The sequence below is a fragment of the Hemibagrus wyckioides genome, linkage group LG26 (assembly GCF_019097595.1).
Source record: "Hemibagrus wyckioides isolate EC202008001 linkage group LG26, SWU_Hwy_1.0, whole genome shotgun sequence".
NCBI classification, from domain to species: domain Eukaryota; kingdom Metazoa; phylum Chordata; class Actinopteri; order Siluriformes; family Bagridae; genus Hemibagrus; species Hemibagrus wyckioides.
The window spans coordinates 20,086,602-20,110,343 of record NC_080735.1 but is presented as its reverse complement, the minus strand read 5'-3'; the positions used below and the strand labels follow the sequence as shown (position 1 = coordinate 20,110,343).

Genomic DNA, 23,742 nt, shown 5'->3' with positions numbered 1-23,742 from the left:
ATGAAAAGCTGCTGCATTATTGTTACTTTATAACACATTCCGCGATTGGTATGTAAGTTTTAATATGTCTGTATATTTGGGATTGGAGGTCCAATTTAATGAGGTAACACTAATAGAGTTTAATTTTTTATAGGTTCCTTGTGCAGGTGTAATATCCTGATCCACTATACCCTCTCCAGAATGCCAGAGGAAGCCTTTGCCTGAATATTAAGCCACTTCCGGGTTGCACGGACATTTAAGCATTGTGCATGCTGCCGTTCTTTGTGAATTATTGTTTACGTGTTTTATGTACCAAGCCGTTTGTTTTCTGTATTACTTATTGTGTATGACCCTGATTATTTCTTCTTTGTTGTTGATTCTCACTTTGCCCTTTCTTGGATAAGTTTATCTGATTGTTAGTCTTTGTCTGTTCTTTGACACTGCTTTCAGATTACTGTTTGGATTCTGTTTACTTTGGATTATTTGTATCTCAGTAAAGTCTGCTTATGGATCTTCCACTTCAGGGCAATCATTACAGAATACTTTGCAACGGATCCAGCTGACATTTTTCAGCTTCAGGCAATTGTGAGGCAACAAAGGGAAATGGCGCTGGCCTACCACGAGCAGATCAGCGCACTGCACACAACTAACACTCGCGACCCGCATCTCCTTAGAATAACGCCAATGACGTCACCAGCTGTTCACCAGTGTGCTGCCTGTCCAGAGAAACACTCATATCAAGGCTCTAGGGTGAGCTGGATCTCCTGTTTGTGTAGTGTAACTGTTCCTATAAACTTGCACCTTGTTCATGATATCCATTGCACTGTGGCCCTAGTTGATACCATAGCTGTTGTCAATCTTATTGATCAACAACTCATGGAAGCGGTACAACTCCCTACATCACCTTGCACCACTCCGAACCATAGCAGTCAAAAACTGACCCATCGGAGAGGGCTACATCACCTGTCATACCATTCCTATCACCATGCAAATGGGACTCTTCTACACAGGGAAACTCTCCTTTTATGTCAAGTCCTCACAAGTCAACCCAGTTATCTTAGGTTTGCCATGGCTCCAGGTACAAAATCAAATGTTCTCTTGGCAGGACAAAGAACTGACTCAGTAGTCCCATATTGCTTGAATAACTGCCTCAGTGTTCACACCACCTGTCCATGCTTAACCACTTCTGTGAAGAGCCCAGCCTGCAACTCATTCCTCTCAGAGAAGTGTAGCAAAGAACAAGCCACTGTACCGCCCCCTCACCGACCATGGGACTGTTCCATTGACCTCCTGCCTAACCCTATGCCCCCAAATGCCAGATGTATCCACTGTCTAACCATGAAAGCCAGGCTATAGAAGAATACATTGATGAGGCCTTGGTGGCAGGCCACATCCGTCCTTCCACATCCCCTGCGGCTGTAGAAAAGAAAGATGGCAGACTCCAGCCGTGCAACTACAGGGGCCTGAAACCCTCCATCACAGTACAGGGGCCGGAACCCCTCCATCTCAGTACAATACCCATTTCCTCTTCCATTAGTGCCCACAGCCCTCGAATAGTTCCGGTATTTACAAAACTTGATCTTAGGAGTGCATATAACCTGATCAGAATCAAAGAAGGACATGAACGGAAAACCACCTTCCATACCTTCAGGTGAAATTACAAATATGTATTTATGCCGTATTGGCTCACCATTGCACCAGCATTGTTTCAAGCCTTCATCAATGAAATGTTCAATGTTCTGATGAACCGCTATATTGCTATACTGCTTATATTGATGATATCCTTATCAACTCTTTTCTACAGTTTAAATGTACATTATTTCATTTTACATTTCATTGCCCATGTTCTCTTTTTCTGCGCTGTGTCCTGTTTGTTGTGTTGTCTTTTTTGTACTTATTGTTTCTGCACTTTCTTGTCTTTGCTCTGTTTGCACCTAGTTGCACACTTTGCACTTTATGTAGCTAGTACAATCTTCTGTTCTAGCTCTGTCTTATTGTTTTTTGTGTGTGTTTAAACGTTATGTTGTATGTTTATGTAGCACCAGGTCCTGGAGAAACGTTGTTTAATTTCACTATGTACTGCGTCAGCTATATGTGGTTGAAATGACAATAAAAGCTTCTCAAACATCCTTTCCCCAATGCACCATTCGTAATGAAAGTGGATTCCACAGAATCAGGGCAGTCCTTTCACAGTGCCATGGCGAGGCAAAAAGGTTCTACCCATGTGGATTCTATTCCAGGAAACTTACCTCAGCAGAAGCCAACTACTATATCAGCAAACGAGAACTGCTGTCCATTAAGGAAGCCAAGGAGGAATGGTGACACTGGCTTGGGGGGGGCAAAACATCCATTTCAAGTAATAACTGATCATAAAAACCTCTAATACATAAAGAGCGCCAAGAAACTCAATCCCCATCAGGACAGGTGGGCATAATTCTTTACCTGCTTTCAGTTTACCGGCCTGGAATTAAAGTGGTAAAGCTGATGCCCTCTCACGTCATCACAACCCCATCCATCAGCCCATGAACGCTGAACCCATCCTACCTCCTTCAATCCTCCCTACACCCATCCGATGGGACATAATAGAGGAAATCTGAAGAGCCCAAGTCTCAGAACTCTCACCTCCAGAATGTCCAGCCCCACCAACTGTATGTCCCCACTAACTTTTGGCCCTGCATTATTCATTGGGTTCACACCTCATGAGGGTCAGGCCATCCAGGAATACAAAGAACCAAGTCCATTCTTCAAAACACCTTCTGGTGGCCCTCTCTACTTCAAGATGTGGAAAATTATGTAAAAGACCTGTGCCCAATCTAAGCCCAGCCATCAGCTCTCTCACAGACTTTTAGAACCCCTTCCGATACTCCAACAACCATGGTCACATATTTCTACTGACTTTGTCACAGATCTGCTAAGCTCTAACAAGTTCACGACTATACTATGAGCCATTGACAGATTCTCCAAAGCCTGCCACCTCATACTTCTGAAAGCCCTTCTGCGGCCTCCCAGAGGACATCGTGTTTGACAGTCAGACACAATTCACCTCCCAGGTTTGGAGAGTCTTTTGCTGTCAACTGGATATCAACGTGAGACTCACTTCCAGTTATCAACCCAATCCAATGGACAGGTGTAATGCCTGAATCAAAAAATCAGTCAATATTTACAATCATATTGCAGCCGTGATCAACTAGGATGGAATGAGTTCATACGCTGGATGGAATACGCCCAGATCTCCCTTATCCATTTGTCCACCGGATTATCCCCATTTCAGTGTGTCTCGGGGAAGCAGCCCTCATTGTTTCTCTGGTCCATGTACTGGTTGTAGGCAATTGGATACAATGGAGCCAGGTCATCTGGGAAAGTGCTCATGTGCACCTCCAAAAAGCAATTTGTCTAAAGCTTTTCCAAGCAAACCAAAGGGGACAACCACATCCCCAATACCATGTTGGCCAAAGGGTGTGGCTCTCCACCCATAACCTCAAGTTTAAGTGTCCCCATTTCATTGTCCCATTCGTAATCACGAGACAAGTCTACCCAGTCTCCTAACAACTGCAACCTCCATCTTACTACCACATTTCCCCGATCTTCCATGTCTCCCTCCTCAAACCATATAATATATATATATATATATATATATATATATATATATATATATATATATATATATATATATATATATATATATATATATATATATATATATACAGTACGTCGAATTATTATTGTCTTTACCTTGTATTTGCTTTAATTGTTTTTTTTGTTTTTTGGTTAACTAAGCCTGATAAATGTAGCTAAAAGTTATTTCATTGTTCTTCTTCCTGGTATGTATATTCTTTATTTTTGGCCTGGGTCTGGGCACTCGGGGTAGGGGAGTGGTCATTCCTTGGGAGTGATCTTCTTCACCTTCACGAGTTTGTGTGTATGTGTCTGTGTGTGTATGTGTGTGTGTGTGTGTGTGTGTGTATGTGTGTGTGTGTGTGTGTGTGTACATGTGCAAGAAAGGAATCTTTGTGGAGAGGTTAGCCTGACCCTCTGCCTCTGTTTGTTGGCTCCAGTTCCCTGCTTTGACTCTGGTTTTGAACCTTCATGGTCTACTGAGAAAGGAACAAATGTATCTTTATTTATTTAAATGCCGCTTTTATTAGAGAACTGTCAATAAACTATCTATTTTTGTATGGTGGCCAATGTCTCATTATTGGTGATTTGATCCTTTGCATGTTAATTCCTTGGATGAAATTCCTAGGGTGGCATAGTCGGATAGTGTGAAGCTGTTTTTCCTGATCAATTTTCAGTGTAATTTGCTGAAATAGCTTTCCCAACCCCTTTCCCTTACCATTGTCCCTGCTACACTGTGTTAGCTGAAGAAATTGTCAAAAAAAACCCTCTTTAAATTGGATGACAGTAGAGAGTTTTCTGCGATACATGTTATATTCCTAAAATGTAAACCTAAATTTAAGGCTTAAAAATGTTAATGCTGTTTACAATAGGGTAAATCAGGGGAATAATTTCCACTGGGACTGGGGGACATGTCCCCCCACTTTTCAAATTTGTTTGTTATGGTTTTTTAACCGTGCGCCGTCATCGCCGTGGAGGAGCTGGACTCAGAGAGTGTGCCTGTGTCGGTGCGCATGTCCGTGTCCAGGAACGACGCACGCTGAAAATATATGACTGAAAGGTGTAATGAACAGGTATAATGAACAGGTACAATGAACAGGTATCACGGTTGCGTCACAGTCAGCGATGAAACGCCAGAAGCAGCAACAGATGATTTTAATGTCATCATGGATGAAAAGAAAGAATGGAGATGTGAGTCAGTAAATTAGCTCAGGTCAGGATTATCATACTTTTATGAACATTCTGTGTAACATGAAAATGAGTTGACTGTTAACCGCACATTTTCTCTCAGCAACATATGACAAGCAGACTCTGGATGCTAGTTTAATTATAACTAAGCCATTTTCATATCAGAGGACAGATGAGGTGGATAGTTAGGTGGAAATATGTGATTGAATGAATAGATGGAGGACAATGTTTTTAATATATTTTTTTTATGTTTGTGAGATTGTGTGCCAATCTTGCATCCTGTGTACCAGATAAGTAGTGTGTCTGTTGTATTATCAATTTTTCCATCCTTTTGGATTACAGAAGTAAGGATTATAGATGGTTATTCCTACCCTGCTATAATACAGTGTTGGAGGAATAAAAATGATCTACTTTAGGTATTTGTGCTGCACAGAAAATTAGCACAAGGAATGTAAATATTTTAATTTGTTCAGTAACTAAGGGTGGTTGTTTATGCATGAAAGACAATTATTAAATTAATGATCAACATTTTCATATAATTGTAGGGGAGAGTGGGGACGGTTGAAACACTTTTTGTATTTTCTTCAGTTTCTCAGTGACCGTTTTTAGTAGAAAGCCAAAATTTTAATATATTACACTTAAATCTGTCAGCTACTCACCCACATTGTTGTAACATCCATACGTGTAATAATATATGAACAATGTAAACTTTAACAGACAAAGTGAAATGTTGCAACTGACCCCCTAACAGGGGACGGTTGCAACATTCATTAAAATGTAATTAAATTAATACATTATATAACATCATACTGCAATTTCTTTATTTTATTTGTGAACAGACAGAGTTAAATTGGTTAAACTGATAAAGACAAAGAGTAATAAAATTAACAGAGGTCGTAGGGTGAGGTCATAGTTCTCAGGTGAGAAATCGATATGGGAAGGTGTCTCTTGTGCAGTTCCAGCAGTTGTGGGCAGCACAGGTGGCAGTGGTTAAGCAACAGCAGCTGGAGACAGGATCTGCAGGAGGTGTAGGCAGGGCAGATGGAACTGGTGGAGCTGCAGTGAATGGAGGAGTATAGTCTGTCACCAAAGATGGTGCAAAGTCAACATCTTGGAAGACCTCCTGATTAAATGGCCAAATGCCAGTGCACCTAAAACCTAACTGCACATTTGCTGGTGTTGCTGCCAAAGGGAGGGCCAACCTAACAATCCCAGGAATGTCATAAATTGACATTGTCAGCCCTGGGTGGCTCTTCATCCATGAGGCACAGAAAGAGTTCACAGCTCATTTTAGAGGACCATAAGCAGTACGATCCAGTGGCTGTAGTTTGTGAGAGCAGTGAGGTGGAAAGGAAAGCAAGACAATTCCATTGTCTCTACAGAAATTTATTCCTGTCAGAGACAAAAGGGATGAGTGGTTGTCCAGTATAAGCAGGACTTTAGCATCCACTGAGGACTGTGGTGTTGGAAATGCTTCAGAAACACGATAAAGTCTTCTACCAGCATCCACCCGGATGCATTGGCTGTTCCAATGCATCCAGGTGGGCCATCACGGATAAAATGTTTTTTTGAAATGGACACAAGGGAATACAGAGTGAGGTGGGATCATATTCCCCACTGACTGCACAAGCAAGGGTCACAAGTGTCCTTCTTTCTGCTGATGTGGATGACCCAAACTGTCTACCGCCATGCCTGGCAACAATATTTTCTGGGTTTTGGACAGTTGTAACCCCTGTTTCATCCATGTTCCACACATCTTTTGCATGAAATTTGTTGCAACAGCAAGGTGGGATGGTTGCAACACCTTGTTGCAACTGTCCCTACTCTGACAGCCATGATAAAACTTGCTATGCTAGCTAGACACAACAGCTTTGACACTTGCTAGCTATGCCTATTAGAAGCTAAGAAAACACTGATTTAAATTATATGAATGAATAATGCTTCACAAAAACAGTTTAAACAGTATGAGAAAAATTCTGAGCATTAAAAAAAAATACTTTTTTACTTGAATTTTGCTTGTTCTAGAAGGAATGGTCACACATGGCTGATTTCTTGCAGATGGGGGGAGGGGCTCACTGAGCATGTACAGTATGAGTATTGTCACTCTAGCTCATTCCTGATTGGAGAAATAAGCCTTGTTGCAACTGCCCCATGTTGCAACCGTCCCCGCTCTCCCCTATATTAATGTAGCTGCTGTCTATCTGCAAGTGATAATACATAATAGCTATGTAACACACACAGTTTATAAAAGCTTTCTGCTGTTTCTATTCTAAAGCCCTGCAGTTTGGTGGATGTGTCTCTGACAGACATCCTGTAAAATTATTTTCATTTAATTTCATTTCATTTCACAGTCATTTATTTTACATTTTCAGGTTGTCACCTCCCATTGGGAATCTGAACATCTAAGGCAACCCTCACCGGAGTTCTGATTAGTCACGTGATCTATTTCCGGTTCCCATGGACATTTAAGCAGCACGCCCACACATACACTATATTGCCAAAAGTATTCGCTCACCCATCCAAATAATCAGAATCAGGTGTTCCAATCACTTCCATGGCCACAGGTGTATAAAATCAAGCACCTAGGCATGCAGACTGTTTTTACAAACATTTGTGAAAGAATGGGTCGCTCTCAGGAGCTCAGTGAATTCCAGCGTGGAACTGTGATAGGATGCCACCTGTGCAACAAATCCAGTCGTGAAATTTCCTCGCTCCTAAATATTCCACAGTCAACTGTCAGCTGTATTATAAGAACGTGGAAGTGTTTGGGAACGACAGCAACTCAGCCACGAAGTGGTAGGCCACGTAAACTGACGGAGCGGGGTCAGCGGATGCTGAGGCGCATAGTGCGAAGAGGTCGCCAACTTTCTGCAGAGTCAATCGCTACAGACCTCCAAACTTCATGTGGCCTTCAGATTAGCTCAAGAACAGTGCGCAGAGAGCTTCATGGAATGGGTTTCCATGGCCGAGCAGCTGCATCCAAGCCATACATCACCAAGTGCAATGCAAAGCGTCGGATGCAGTGGTGTAAAGCACGCCGCCACTGGACTCTAGAGCAGTGGAGACGCGTTCTCTGGAGTGACGAATCGCGCTTCTCCATCTGGCAATCTGATGGACGAGTCTGGGTTTGGCGGTTGCCAGGAGAACGGTACTTGTCTGACTGCATTGTGCCAAGTGTAAAGTTTGGTGGAGGGGGGATTATGGTGTGGGGTTGTTTTTCAGGAGCTGGGCTTGGCCCCTTAGTTCCAGTGAAAGGAACTCTGAATGCTTCAGCATACCAAGACATTTTGGACAATTCCATGCTCCCAACTTTGTGGGAACAGTTTGGAGCTGGCCCCTTCCTCTTCCAACATGACTGTACACCAGTGCACAAAGCAAGGTCCATAAAGACATGGATGACAGAGTCTGGTGTGGATGAACTTGACTGGCCTGCACAGAGTCCTGACCTCAACCCGATAGAACACCTTTGGGATGAATTAGAGCGGAGACTGAGAGCCAGGCCTTCTCGTCCAACATCAGTGTGTGACCTCACAAATGTGCTTCTGGAAGAATGGTCAAAAATTCCCATAAACACACTCCTAAACCTTGTGGACAGCCTTCCCAGAAGAGTTGAAGCTGTTATAGCTGCAAAGGGTGGACCGATGTCATATTGAACCCTATGGATTAGGAATGGGATGTCACTTAAGTTCATATGCGAGTCAAGGCAGGTGAGCGAATACTTTTGGCAATATAGTGTATCTACGCTAAGTATTGTTCCCTTGTGACATACTGAGAGTTTATGATCTCTGCTTCGATTTCTGTGCTTGACCTCACCTGTTTTTTGACCACTGATCTTGCCTTGTGTTATTTGGATTACTGTGTATGACCTCGCTTGTTTCTCGCTCACCCGTTCTGTTTTGCGCTTCGGACTTGTTTACCTGTTATAGTGTGTTTCTGGTTTTGACTCGCACTTTGTTTTTCTTGACCACGTTTTTGCCTGTTGATTCTGCTGCAAATAAAACCGCTGGATTCTTCAACCAACACCTCTGGCACTTCATTACACAGGTACAGTTTAAAATAAAAGTTTGTTCAACAGTGGAAATTGAGTCTCACATTATTTACATTCTATTCACACACAAAACGTTAATGGTGAACATTTTTGACTTTATAAAATGATTTTCTCAAGTCTTGGTGATCGGCTGCTATTAAACAATAAAGAAAGTAAGACATCTTTTTTATATAGACAGTATAGTAGCCTACTATTGTTTTTGACAGAATTTATCATTATAATCAACTTAATTATTTCCTGGATTTTGTATCACCATACTCCCTAAATGTATATAAATGCAGGAACTGGGATTCAAATCAAAAACATTTTCCCCCATTTTGTGTCCCCTCCACTTCTGAAACCAAAGTTACACCCTTGGGGTTAATAATCTAGAATTAACACTGTGTGTATACTTTGTACAGTGTGTTGGTAGTCACAACAAGCCATAGCCTTATTAGCTTATTAGCCATAGCCTCTCAAAGTTCAGGATGATGAATGAATGAAACTATTAAAAAACATGTTTGTTTTCCTTACTGCTTCTTTTCGACCATCGTATCTAACAGCTGAGCAGAAAATAGTTTAAGGAGAAGTGCATGTGGTTTACAAGTGCTGCTGTTGTTTTGCTCCACTTTCTGCTGAAGTAATCACTTCACTTGACATATTTTGGTGAATACTCAGTCAAAGAAAGAGAGAAAACAAACTTTTTCTCTACTCACATAAGATCTGAAAAAAGAATGCTGAAAATATTACTGAATTTGATTGACTGATATAAATATTAAAAAGACGAAAAAAGTGCTCTTTCTAACAGAATTGTCACCATTTCCTTCCTCTTTAGGCTACAACTGTGTGTTGACATTTGTCATTTACAGTCAGAGCACACGTCTATTAAAGGAACGGCATTTATTTACTGACTCACAGCAGAAAACGGAGACCACTTAGCACATGAGGCTAACATGCCCGGTACATCCTGTGTGTAATCATGCTAGCTGGAAACAGCAATACATCTTTGCTGAAATTTGCTTCATTAACTGCTGATGTTTTTGTATTGTGTACTTGTGTGTTTACTACCACTTCTGAATTAATGCTAAAAAATGGTTTGCAACACAGTTGTTCTATAAAAACTAGAACAATTTTCAAAGTTGTTATTAAAGAGAGCAGGGTGTGTCAGCATGAGAACAGACACTGTGTATGCACTGTTTACAGAGTGGTTTTGGTCAACATGTGTGAACAGATAAACTTACTGCCTCAGCAAACCCAGTATCTCACTATGTCAAAATGTTTATCTGTAAAACTAGAGTTAAAACACACTGCAGGGTGAAAAAATGCATTCTTTCTTTATAGTATGGAAAATACAATATGTTTTCCTGTTCTCCTTAATGTTAACTGGAACAGAAAAGGTTAGTGTTGAATTGTCCTGAAGATTGTCCTGTAGTACAGTACTGCTTCTCTGCCACACGGGGCAGTCACGAGCAGCTACTTTTCTAAAAATTAATCTCATGTACAATATTTAATAAAGTGATATTTTAAGCTTTTTTCAGCACTTTACAGTGAATATTTAGCATATTCTATAACAGTAGCTCTGACAATTGTAGTAGCAATGTAGTACAGTGTATTATATTATTTTTACATCTATTTCCCCCATGTAAATATTTAGCCTATTGTATAACAGTAGCTCTGAAGATACTAGTAGTAGAGTGTTAATTCAAGTTCAATTCAATTCAATTTATTTGTATAGCTCTATTAACAATGGATATTGTCTCAAAGCAGCTCTGTAGAAGTATAGAAACAGAAAAAAATTATAAAGTATAAAGTGTATTAGATTATTTTGACATACATTTTCCCCATGTTAATGTAGATAATTTAAATTAAAAATACACCTAATCAAATCTATGTTGAAAGCAATAATCTATTTTTTACTCTCTCTTATTTGTGAGAGGATGAATGTAAGAATCCATTTCAAAACTGGACTGTTGGAACAGAAGTTTTTATTCATAATAAGTGTCATGTGGTTACAGAACTGACACAAGCACAATAAAAAAGAGTAAAAATATTTAACTACTGACACGAGTTCTTCATATACAAAGTGGCGTAAGATGTTTTATTTATTTATTTGAAGTGAGACAAAATGAAGCAATGTATATGAGTAGCTTTGTTAAATTTGAAGGATCAATAATGTAACTCTAAAATTAAAAATCTAAAACCAAAAACAGGATTAATAGGATTTAGATTTACAAGAATAAAATATTTATCATCAAACATATCACGAGTAACTGTATTTTTCATTAAACACCTACTACCAGTGTGTGATACACATCATCAGCTGCCCGGCCTGCAGGGTTGAGAGTCGTGTACGTGTCGTCTTTAACACTCAGCCCAGAGTTCTGCAGAGAGGAGGGGAGGAGAACATGAGCAGGTTCTCCTAAAGATCTTTACTGTCAGACATTATTATGAACAAAGCAGCCACCTGATGGACATTTCTGTAATAATAATAATAATAATAATAATAATAATTATTATTATTATTATTATTATTATTATTATTATTATTATTATTATTATTATTATTGTTATTTTGTAGTATTATTATTATTATTATTATTGTTGTTGTTGTTGTTGTTGTTATTTTGTATTATTATTATTATTATTATTATTATTATTATTATGAGGTTACTAGAAATAATCTGCCATTGTTGAGCACCTGTGCCTGCGGTGTAGTGACTGGGAGAGTAATGGAAGTCCTCAACTTCAGTAGGTAGAGCAATAAAGATCTTGTTAATTCATGACAATAGAATTAATGAGGTGTGTTATATGCAGCAAAGACAGCATTAGATAAATATTTAAAAAGTGCAAATTCTGCACCGGGCCCTGGACAAAATTCTGACCCGGATGTTTGTTTGGATTTGCTTCTACTGGGAATCTGACTGCACCAACTCCGTTATACTTGGTGTGTGGGAAAAAGCTATCCCTCAGTGCCATGGACCCAAGAAAGCTTAAATTCCATCTCCAAACTAAACACTCATGACTTCACAACAAGATCCCAGACGATTTTATATGCCTGTGTGAACACACTGAGAAACATGCAGCATTAACGAAAAAAACACAAAGTTGAAGGAAAGAGCCCTCAAAACAAACTACCTAGTAACTGAACTCAAACAAACTGAGAGATTATGTTGTCATTATATACTGGGTTAGGGTATAGCGTGTCATTTTGTAAACTGTTTGGTTGGTGGTGTCCCATGGGATTGTTTTTTATGTAAAAAATGTGCTGTACTTATAAAAAGGTTGAAAAACACTGGTTTAGTCATCAAACATGCTACGAGTAACTGCATTTATAAACACTTACTGCAAGTGTTTGATACACGTCATCAGCTGCCCGTCCTGCAGGGTCCAGAGCTGCGTATGTGTCGTCTTGAGCAATCTTTCCAGTGTTCTGCAGAGATGAGGGGAGAAGAACATGAGCAGGTTCTGCTGAAGATCTTTACTGTAAGAGATTATTATGAACAAAGGAGACACCTGGTGGACATTTCTGTAATAACTCACCTGACAGTCACCTTCATCTGCCTTCTTCTTCTTCTGTCTCCTGCTTCTGCTCACATAAAGTCAAATATTTACCCACTGTAATCATCTTCAGAGTCATTAGTGATGAATTTATCACCACAAATATTCTCACCTCAGCCAGAAGAGTGCAGAGAGAAGAGCTGCAAGCCCAAAAAGTCCAAGTCCAACAGCAACATACACAATCACAGAAACATCTGATAGTACAAACACACACACACAGATTTTTTACAAGTTCACAAACAGTGCATGATGTAGAACAGAGAAGTGATCTCACAGGAATGAAAAATCCTCACAAGAACCTCTAAAAGTGACAGTTACTGCAGCTGATCTGTCAGAGCCGTGTTTATTCTGAGCCTCGCAGTAGTACTGTCCACTCTGTACAGCTCTGTAACTCTGTCCAGATCCTACAGGTGATGATTCTTTCTCCATATACCAGGTGTAGTTCTGTACAGGTGGGTTAGCATCACTGCTGCAGGTCAGAGTCACTGAACTGCCCTCCACTATCTCACCAGAGGGACTGATGGACACTGAGACATTCTTTGGAGGATCTAAAATGGACAGAAAGATAACACTTTAAGTAAATCAATGACAGTTTTAGCTCTTATTGGCTGTGAGGAGATCTTCAGCTTTAACTTACACAGAACATTCAGAGTCACACTGCTGGACTCCTGATGTCCGACTTCATTACTGCACTTGCACTTATACTCTCCAGTGTCCATGGAGCTGATCTTGGAGATGGTGTAGGTCTTTTCTATTCCTACTGATGTCGCCTGCTTATACCAGGTGTAGGTCTTCACAGGTGGGTTAGCATCACTGCTGCAGGTCAGAGTCACTGAACTGCCCTCCACTATCTCACCAGAGGGACTGATGGACACTGAGACATTCTTTGGACCATCTAGAAAGTTCCATGATTAAAGTGAGGAAAGCAGTTCATGGTCATAATTAATGCTTCTTTACTGTCTTTCATCAAGACTTGAAGCCAGTGTTTAACCATTTTTAGCATTTATTGCAACTTTTTTCATTATAATAATTGGCTCAACATTTTATTTTAATCTTTCTTATTGTGATAAATCAGGGATTTCATGCTATAAATGCTTGTATTTTCTTATTTCCCAGATTTTGGGAAAAATCCTAGATGTGATGAGATGAGATGGTTTCAGGTTTTTGGACCACAGTGTATTTAACCAAAAGAAAAATGTGATGGAAATAACAATGACAACAAATAACAAATAAAACTAGAATGCTGCATTTCCAGAAGAAAATGTGAGTGTGATTGTGAATATGTTGCTTAAACTATTACAAGACATTCTGAAATAATACATAAATACAACTCCGAGCGGGTCTCGAACCCGGGTCTCCACCATGGCAGGCGGACGCGCTAACAAAGTACCACAAGCAATGAAAGATAACACTGGCAAGTTAACTTATGAAGATGAGGTTTACATCACAGCACTTAGTGCTGCACTCGGTTACAAATATAAAAGTTATACATGCTTAAACTATTGCATTACATTCTCAAATAATAAATACAAACTAAAGTCACAGTTAAAACATGAAGTTTAAACGAACTAGTGCGCGCGCTGGGAACAGTTTAAAGACGATGCGTCCAACCTCTTCCCTCACTCTAGCTGACGTCACACACACACACACACACACACACAGTAGCGGTCTGAAGTCCATAATGCTTTTAAAATGCATATAAAATAAACTATAATACTTATCAGCATGAAAAGTAATAACACACTTAAGCACAACATGAGCAGCATTTTAGCGTTGGAACCATGTTTCTAGCTATTACCGTTTAGGACTAGTAATGTTTTACATGCTTGTTTACGACCGCTCCCGAAAATCTCCGAGAAAAGCCGAACTGTGCGCGCTCTCCTTAAATGCCCGTGCGGAAACCAATATTTTTTTGTGTTTGTAATGCATGTTTAAGAATGTTGCATTTTTCAGTTATTATTTTTGTACTTTATTACTGTATTACTATACTTTATTTCTGTATAACATTTACATTTGCACAATAAATCATCTGCTAGCTACAGCTATGCTTGTTCTCTGACTGAATACTGATACACTGTGGTCAAAACAAATAAAAAAAGCCAGAGGTCAGTACTATGACTAAACTGCAGACAAAGATTTTGGATATCTAGCTTGGTTTGTATGTTTGGTGCAGAATGCGTGAGGTAGAGGGCCCAACTTCAAATTTTTTCATAGGGCCCAAAACTGTTAGCGGCGCCCCCGAGTAATAGCACACTTAAGAAACACATGATGAACATTTTAGCGTTGGAACCAGAATTTTAGCTATTACCGTTTAGGACTAGTAGCGCGTCCAGGAAATGGAATAATAATAATAATAATAATAATAATAATAATAATAATAATAATAATAATAAATAGTGACGATAACAAGAGTGTGATTGCTGATGCAATCACACTAATTATCATAATTAAATAAAAAGCATTTCTAAAATGTTTCTAAAACTTTTTTTTAAAATGTATGTTTGCTAAAGATTGTTTTCCTTTATCAACTATCATCTTAAAAAGTATATAAGAAGAAGGTAAATAAAGCTCACATCTGACTCTGAGGGTTTGAGCAGGAGAGTGATGTTCATATCCTCTTACAGCACAGCTATAACTGCCTGCATCCTCACTGCTGACTGACTGCAGACGGACTTCATTGCCCTCGCTGGTCTTTGTGGTTAAATGATGGCTGTTTTTGTACCAGATGAATGTTGGATCAGTCAGATTGCAGGTGGTTTTACAGGTCAGAACGGCTGATTGTCCCTCTGTCACTTCTGCAGGAGTGATCTGAACATCAAGATGATCTTAAACAAGAGAAAAATCAGTAAAACTCGTAATCATGTGTGGAAGTGGGGGCGTGGCCAAGCGCCGGTTTGTGAATGGAGGGCGGAGCCGAGGGAAATGAGTGATACGGTTCACACACCTGTGCAGAAGTGAATTAAGACTGTTCTCTGTAGCAGTGAGCTGTGGCAGGGATAGAAGAGAGGTGTGTGTGTGTGTGTGTGTGTGTGTGTGTGTGTGTGTGTGTGTGTGTCGAGAGAGAGACATAATGTGTTCACTGAAAAGAGAATTATAGAAAATAATGAAAGGTTCAGGTGTGATCTGCCTCCAAGCCTGCCTCCAGTTTCCTCTTTCCTCAAACCCTCCAAACACGCTACACTGTGATCTGTAATGAAGACACTACTGAGTGTCCACTTACTTTCTGTATAATAATTATGTAGATTTTTAAACATAATCATCTATTTTTAGAAAGTGTTTTGGTTGAAAAGTGAGCTTGTGGCATCTTTCTTTAAAATAAATGCCATTTGCTTTGACATGTCGTTTTCTAATGAAGTGAAAATTAAATGTAGGAAAAAAAGTTAAAAGCTTTGAATTAAGTGTGGATTAAGGGTCCAAAGACTTTTTAGGGTAATTATATGTAGAAAATAAGTTGATTTTATTTACCTGTAACATTGAGTGTAACTCCAGGATAACCAGTGTATTTGTCTGTGTTTGTTGTGATTCTGAAGTAGTACATGTGTTCATCTGTTTTCTTCACATCACTCAGTCTGAGGGAGAAGTGATTCTGTCCATCTGTTAAATACTGCACTCTACCTGAGTAACCTGGTTCATTACACAGATCAGTCGGCTCTATATCCTTAACTGGGTTTATGATCCAAACCCTGTCTTTCACTGTAAGACCTGTTGGGTGTGTGTAAGTGCCGTTCATAAACACTGTAGATCCTTTTAAAGCACAGAGATTTCTTTGGCTGTATTTCACACTCCATTCAGTCCCCAGAGCTGCTGAAACATGATAGATGAAAGAGGTGATTAGAGGTCATTATCCTGAACCCCATCAAACACTCAGTTAGCTCACAGCTTCACTTTTCTCCTCTGGAACTCCAGGTTGGAGAAATAAAAACTATTCTTCACCACTGGAAGAAAACTGTGTGCAGGATTTGGGGTGTGTTCAGAATTCAGGACTCGTCATGTGGAATTAATAATCAAACTGTGAATCTGCATTATGATCCACTATTCACACTTTCAGTGTTAAGTGTTTTATACTTTAAGTCCAGTGTCACTGACAGACACCTTTTTAACTACAATATTTCATCCTGGAACTCAGGTTTAGGCAAATAAATAATGTTTTTGTCTATTTTAATTAAAATTTTGAAACTTTGCAAAAGTTGCATTTTTTTTTTTTTACATTTTTATTTCTCATGATTCTTAAATTGATCTTCACCACATTTGTCTTGTGTGATATCAGCTGGTGTGAGGAGCAGCGTTAAGTTTCTGACAGTTTGTAGATAAAAAGTCTCAACAAATATTGGTGATTAAATCTGTATTTACTGTCTCCAGTGTGTGTGACTGTGATAATGTAAATGTAAGACTCACCTGTGATCCTGAGGAGAAAGATCAGACAAAGCAGAGAAGATGTTTTTAGGGACATCATTCTTCTATAAAGATTCTACATGTAACTAAAAACATAAAATAAAATTACACCAAGTAACAAAACCAGCATACAAGATACTAAACAGTTAAACTGAACTTTCTTTAGACTAAATGATACATAACTATGTGAGAGATGTTTATTTATGGAAGGAGTCTCCAGTGTCAGGGCTTTGTAACAGTCAGAGGTGAAGCTGTAAATTTCCTGACATCTTCAGGACAGAGGAGTTTATACTACATCGTTTCTCAGTAACATGACAAGCTGCTGTTTCTGTTGTCTTTTGACTTCATGAGAGAGGAAACTTGCATATGTGTGTTTCTATGCGCCGAAAGTGATTTGTTCCTGTGCACGAGGATGTTTGTATATTTTGAACTACCCCTGAGCTGACTCCTAGTGGTTGAAAAGTGTAATGACAGTAAACTGATAATGAGGAGTTCAGTCCCACTTTATTACATCAGCATCATGGAGTAATTACTGACTTTGGTGCTCACAGGATGCTGACAGTTGAAACATAAAATCATATAAAAGGTGCATCTTTATATAGATTTAGATGCAGAGCTGCACAGCTTGTAGGGGGCGTGTCATTCTGTGTGATCACCTGCCAAGACTGTTGCTGATTGGCTGTGTGAATCTACAGCACTGTTCTTGTTACAGTTAGCCCACAGTGTTACTTACTGCTGGTGGAGTATTTGTTCCCAGTTAAAAAAAAAAAAAATCCTAAATAATCCTCTGAAATCCTCAAAATCTGTTTTTACCACAAATAAGACAATTTGGATTCCAAAAAAAAAAAAACGTACTTTTGATGTTTTTAATCTCTGAAGGTCATGAGGGCTCAGCACCGCTCATATGAACCACGCCCACATTGCACACATGTAGCCATAACATTGGTCAGTGTTTAAAATTCACATATGTGAAGATAAAAGGCTTTGAGTCAGTTAATGTTCAGGTTTGTGGTGACACACAGGTGAGTTTCTAGAATGTGCTCCAGGTGGAACTCCTGATTCTTTCATGTGCAGTACAACACAGAGGGACCTTGACTTTAGTAAGACGGTGTTGGAGATGGAGAAACCTTTTACAAAAGTGTCAAATAAACCAATATTTCTCTACTGTGTGCAACAGTAGGGTAGCATCGTTCATCTTTTTTCGACCTTTTGACACGCTCCACAATTATCAGTACCTTCAGATGGTGACTGTACTTTTAAAGGGGATGTTGTTTACCATATATGGAGATGTGTAAATGAATGTGGTTGTGAGAGCAGCTTAAAATGTGTTGCTTTTATCAACGTCCATAGCATACTGTGTATGTGAGCATGTGCATATGCGATATCAGTTTTCTTATTTATATTTCTGCTTTTCTTCATTCATTATACCTTATATCATTTAATTTACATAATTTGATCCACAAGGATTTGTGGGCAGAGAAAGTGTCCAAGGAGCCATACTTAAAAAATCTACCAGAAATAGTAAAACATGCTGCTACCTTTTGGATTCTCATTTCAACATCCTACAGTGCTGATCTCAACACACTAATTCTGATCTCAGACACTATTTAGGACAGATACTAGGAGAATTGGGACTCTTCCCTTTTCCTTACACACCTCCTTCAACAGCACATCTGACTCTATTAAAGCAGGAAAATAATCAATAATATAATAGAAGATTACTCCTGGGCCTGGACAAGAAACAGGGCCAAAATATTTCAATATAATATCATGACCCTTAAAGACATGTTTAAGATACATGATATGTGCTACAACATAAACAGTCTTACAGTTTTCTCATATTCAATCGTAAAAGTTGAATTAAGCAAATTAGCTAAAGAAATGACATGTGAACTGAAAATATTTTGAACACGGAACCTGTCAATGTTCAGGAAATGTAGATATTAGACTAATGAGTGAAATTAGTCATTAAAGACATAAACTTTTTTCTTACCGTGTCCTTTTGACCCTCGTTGCTGTTGTTTTCCTGTTCTTTCTGCTGAAGTAGTCACTTCTTCTGAAATAGCGCAAATACTCAGATAAAGAAAGAGAAAAAAACAAACTTTTCTCTACTCTCATGAAATAAAATCTAAAAAAAATGCTTTACTGATATAAATATTGGATCAGAACACAGTGGCTCTCTGAAAGCCTATAAAACTAGAATAACTTTTAAAGTTGTTATTAAAGAGAGCAGGGTCAGCATGAGAATAAACACCATGTACAGAGTGGTTTTATCACCTCAGTCATCTGTGAACAGATGAACTTCCTGCCTCAGGAACACCCAGTATGTGTCAAACTATCTGTTTAACCATAAAACAAGAGCTAAAACACACTGCAGGATAAAAATGCATCATTTATTTATTATATGGATAATATAATATGTTTTCCTGTCTTCATTAACATTAACTGGATCAGAAATGGTCAGTGTTGAATTGTCCTGCAGTTTGTCCTGTAGTACTGCTGCTTTGCCACATGGGGCAGTTACGAGCAGCTACTTTTCTAAACACAAAACTTATGTAAAATAGGAAATAAAGTGGAAATTTAAGCTTTTTTCAGCACTTGAAAGTAAATATTTTGCATATTCTATAACAATAGCTTTGACAATAGTAGTAGCAAAGTAATATAGTTTATTACATTATTTTTTCATATATTTTTACATTTTTACTTGCGGTGATTGTGTGTGTTTACATCAACATGGAATGGTGCAATAACTCTTATTTCTAGTGCTTATTTCTAATTACTGCTCATCGCTAGTGGAGTACTTCACTGTTAAATGCAGGCCATTTGATTTACCTCAGGAAAAAAAACACCACCAGGGTAGAAGACAGCCTTAAAAACAGCGAGGGCCAAACTGTTCCACGGAGACTAACCCACGGAAGTCTGCTGGACCAGACAACATTCCTGGTAGAGTGCACAGGGAGTATGCAGAACAGCTAGAAGATGTCTTTACTGATATCTTTAACATATCTCTGAGCAGCATATAATATCTCCCTACATATAAACACCCCCCACCTCTCCAGCACGCTCACACTCAGCACTGGATCCCCTCAGGGCTGTGTGCTGAGCCCTTTACTGTATGCCCTGTATACCTATGACTGCACTCCATCCCACCCAAACAACGCTATCATCAAGTTTGCAGATGATACGACCGTGGTTGGGCTCATCTCCGGAGGGGATGAGATGGCTGACAGGGCTGAAGTAGAGAACCTGTCCGTCTGGTGCTCACAGAACAATCTGACACTGAATGTACATAAAACTAAAGAATTAATTATGGACTTTAGGAAACACAGACAGGACCACGCCCCCCTCCTCATCAACAGAGATCATGTGGAAACTGTCTCCACCATCAGATTCCTGGGCCCCCACATCTCGGCTGAACCTTTCCTGGACTCCCAACATCAAGGCCTTAGTAAAGAAAGCTCAGCAGCGGCTGCATTTCCTGCGGGTCCTCAGGAAAAACAACTTGGACAAAAACCTGCTGATGGCTTTCTATCACGCCTCCGTGGAGAGCACACTGACATACTGTATGGGTGTGTGGTATGCAGGCTTCACAGCTGAGGACAGAAAAACTGTGCAGAGAGTGATAAATACAGCTCAAAAATCATCAGCTGCCCTCTGCCCTCCCTGGATGACATATCCAGGTCCCGCTGCCTCAGAAAAATCAAGGCCATCACAGGAGACTCCTCACATCCTGCTCATCACCTGTTTGACCTGTTGTCGTCTGGATGGCACTTCAGGTCAACAAAGTCTCAAACCACCAGACTAACAAACAGCTTTTTCCCCTGGGCCATTCAGACTGCAAACAATCACTGAACACACACACACACACCCACACACACACACACACACACACACAATATACACTTTACCTCATAAAATGTGCAATTTCACTGTGCACTTTAAACAGGAACCGTTTTTTACACCTGTACAGTGTTTTGTATTTCTTTAAATTGTTTATTTTAATTATTTATTTCTTATTTTATATACTATCTGCTATGCTTTTTATGGTATTTTATTCAGTGCACTGTGTTTGAGAAGAGCATCCACAGTTTCGTTGTACTTATGTGCACTGACAATAAAGTTTATTCTATTCTATTACATACATAAAGACCACCTCCATTGTCCCTGTACAGAAGAAGTCTACAGAGTCCTGCCTCAATCACTATTGTCCCGTTGCATTCACACCCATCATTATAAAGTGCTTCAAGAGGCTTGTAATTAGGCACATGAAGAACCTGCTGCCACCTTCCCTAGACCCCCTGCTGTTGGCATATAATCCCAACTGCTCTATAGACAATGCCATCACCACAACCCTCCACCTGGCCCTTAAACACCACATACATATGAATGCTGTTCATAGACTTCAGTTCAGCTTTCAACACAATCATTGCTCAGCACCTGATTGAAAAGCCGAACCTGCTGGGCCTGAACAACTTCCTTTGCAACTGGAACCTGGACTTCCTGACTGGGAGACCTCAGTCTGGATCGGGAACAGCATCTCCAGCACTACCACACTGAGCACTGGGGCTCCTCAAGGCTGTGTGCTCAGCCCATTGCCATTTACTTTTCTAACCCATGACTGTGTATTTAATTAAAATTTTTATTTGACAAGGAGCTGCTCATGGCTGCCCCATGTGGCAGAGCAGCAGTACTAAACTACAGGACAAGCTACAGGACAATAAAACACTGACCATTTCTGTTCCAGTTAATGGAGGACAGGAACACACTGAAGTCTAGAGACTCCACCTTCAGACCAGGGTAGAAGACAGCTTTAAAAACAGCAAGGGCCAAACTGTCCCACATGGACTAACCCATATTTTATTATCCATATTATAAATAAACAATGCATTTCTATCCTGCAGTGTACAGTGACAGTTTGACACAAACTGGGTGTTGCTGAGGCATTAAGTTGTTGCATCTGTTCACACATGTCGACAGACGTGGTAAAACCACTCTCTACACAGTGCCTACACAGCGTTTATTCTCACGCTGGCACAATCTGAGCTCTTTAATAACTCTTTAATAAAATAATTAAAATTATTCTAGTTTTATAGGCTTTCAGAGAACCACTGTGTTGTGTTGCATTTGTTTTTGTACAATTCAGCAGCGGTAGTAAACACACAAGTCCACAATACAAAAACATCACCAGTTAATAAAACAAACTTCAGCTAACATGCGTCACTGGTACCAGCTAGCATGATTACACACAGGATATGCTGGGCATGTTAGCTTCACATGCTAAGCGGTCTCCTTTCTCGGCTGTAAGTCAGTAAATAAATGCCACTACTTTAACAGACATGTGTTCTGACTGTAAATGACAATGTAAACCCACAGTTGTAGCATAAAGAAGAAGGAAATGATGACAATTCTGTTAGAAAGAGGATATTTAATCCAAATAGCTTTCTTCAAAGCACTTTAGTATCAGTAAATATTTAATCATAATTTTAGAACATTACACTTGCTAGTTTTGCTCTTAATTTATGACTATTTTGTGTTTTCTGCTCATTGTCAATATGAATTATGAACAAAATAATCGCTGCAAACGCATAGTTTCCGCTGTTAGCATGACTAGCTGAAATGATATAACCCTCAAACACTTTGAAACAACTCATACAACACTCTAAACAATGACATTCACGTCATATGCTATTGTTAACATGTTTAAGATAATGTAAATGCATTTAGGTACACTTTAATCCTTGATGAGAAATAAACAGTTAAGAAAAAAGTCACAGGAGACAGAGCTGCTACATCTTCTTCTGAAGACGTGTATTAATTCAGCAGTGCACCCTCTCCCTCCATAGGTGAACCCTCACAGAGAAAGGCAAAACGAATAAAATGATCAACCGATCAGTATTCAAAATAAATAATGGAAGATATAATACAATATTGCACACTATAACATATGTTCAAGGAATATATTAAATTTAATATGATTTATCCCTTTTTTTTTACCATTTTCTTCTTTTTTCATAACCACTACATTTACACTGGTGCTTTAAGTTGCAGTGTGTCTTTAAATGAGGCCATTTATTTGAAGTGAGTATAATAACACTATCTAAATGAATATTGTTATTTTACTGTATCATGACAGTGTACTGTATATCAGTGTTTACAGTCCTGTAAAGCCATAGTGGTTCTCTCTCTGACCTTAACCTGCTGTGACTCATTTGAGTTCATTTCTCTCAGTCATGTGGAAAGAATTGCTTTACAAACATTTAATCAATTGTGAGCTTTTTCCTGTCACATCATTGTAAACTATATCAATGCAATATTCAATGTTATATAAATCCTGCATTATAATTATATTTAATATTACAATGTTAAGTAAAGACTTCAGAGGAAGACTTTGTGTATTGTCTCAGTCCCCAAGAAGACTCACTCCAGGGAACCCGGTGACTTTAGGCCAGTTGCTCTGACCTCACACATCATGAAGTCTTTAGAATAGCTTCTTCTCCATGTCCTCAGAGGTCCACCACTCTCATGATTCATTGCAGTTTGAGAACCAGGTGAAGTTGGGTCTAGATGATGCCCATCATCTGTCTGCTACACAGGACTTACTCCCATCTGGACAAAGAGAGCAGTGCAGTGAGAATCATGTCTTATGATTTCTCTAGTGCCTTTAACACCATTTGCCCCCACAATCTAAGATAGAAGCTGTCAGGAATGGGAGTAGAATCGAGCCTGGTGAGATGGATCACAGACTAGCTCACTGACAGGCCACAGTATGTCAGTCTGAATGGCTGTACTTCAGACACTGTGGTCAGTAACATTGGAGCACCACAGTGGACTGTGCTCTCTCCCATACTGTTCACCTTGTACACATCTGACTTCCAGTGTAACTCTGAACTCTGCCATATTCAGAATACTCGGATGAGTGGTGTAGGTCTAACCATCTGCAGCTGAACACATTCAAGACCAATGAGATGGTGATGGATTTTTCT

At 39.4% G+C, this 23,742-nt stretch overlaps 1 protein-coding gene across 4 annotated transcripts in view; it reads right to left on the bottom strand.

The window, feature by feature from the left end:
* LOC131346907 (B-cell receptor CD22-like) overlaps positions 1-19,032 on the bottom strand; it is a 36,798-nt gene extending 17,766 nt beyond the window's left edge. The window contains exons 1-10 of one of the 4 annotated variants that reach the window (XM_058380693.1): positions 18,753-19,029; positions 16,763-16,845; positions 15,833-16,171; positions 14,941-15,192; positions 13,005-13,262; positions 12,661-12,915; positions 12,480-12,561; positions 12,350-12,395; positions 12,153-12,239; positions 10,785-11,190 (exon numbers count right to left, since the gene is read on the bottom strand). In XM_058380693.1, the coding sequence (XP_058236676.1) occupies positions 11,092-11,190; positions 12,153-12,239; positions 12,350-12,395; positions 12,480-12,561; positions 12,661-12,915; positions 13,005-13,262; positions 14,941-15,192; positions 15,833-16,171; positions 16,763-16,820 (1,476 nt within the window). In that variant the 5' untranslated portion in view covers positions 16,821-16,845; positions 18,753-19,029 and the 3' untranslated portion in view covers positions 10,785-11,091. Of the gene's footprint in view, positions 1-10,784; positions 11,191-12,152; positions 12,240-12,349; positions 12,396-12,479; positions 12,562-12,660; positions 12,916-13,004; positions 13,263-14,940; positions 15,193-15,832; positions 16,172-16,762; positions 16,846-18,752 lie in introns of those variants that run through there. The other 3 variants (XM_058380691.1, XM_058380692.1, XM_058380690.1) reach the window with 3 other exon arrangements.
* Between the last annotated feature and the right edge of the window lie 4,710 nt (positions 19,033-23,742).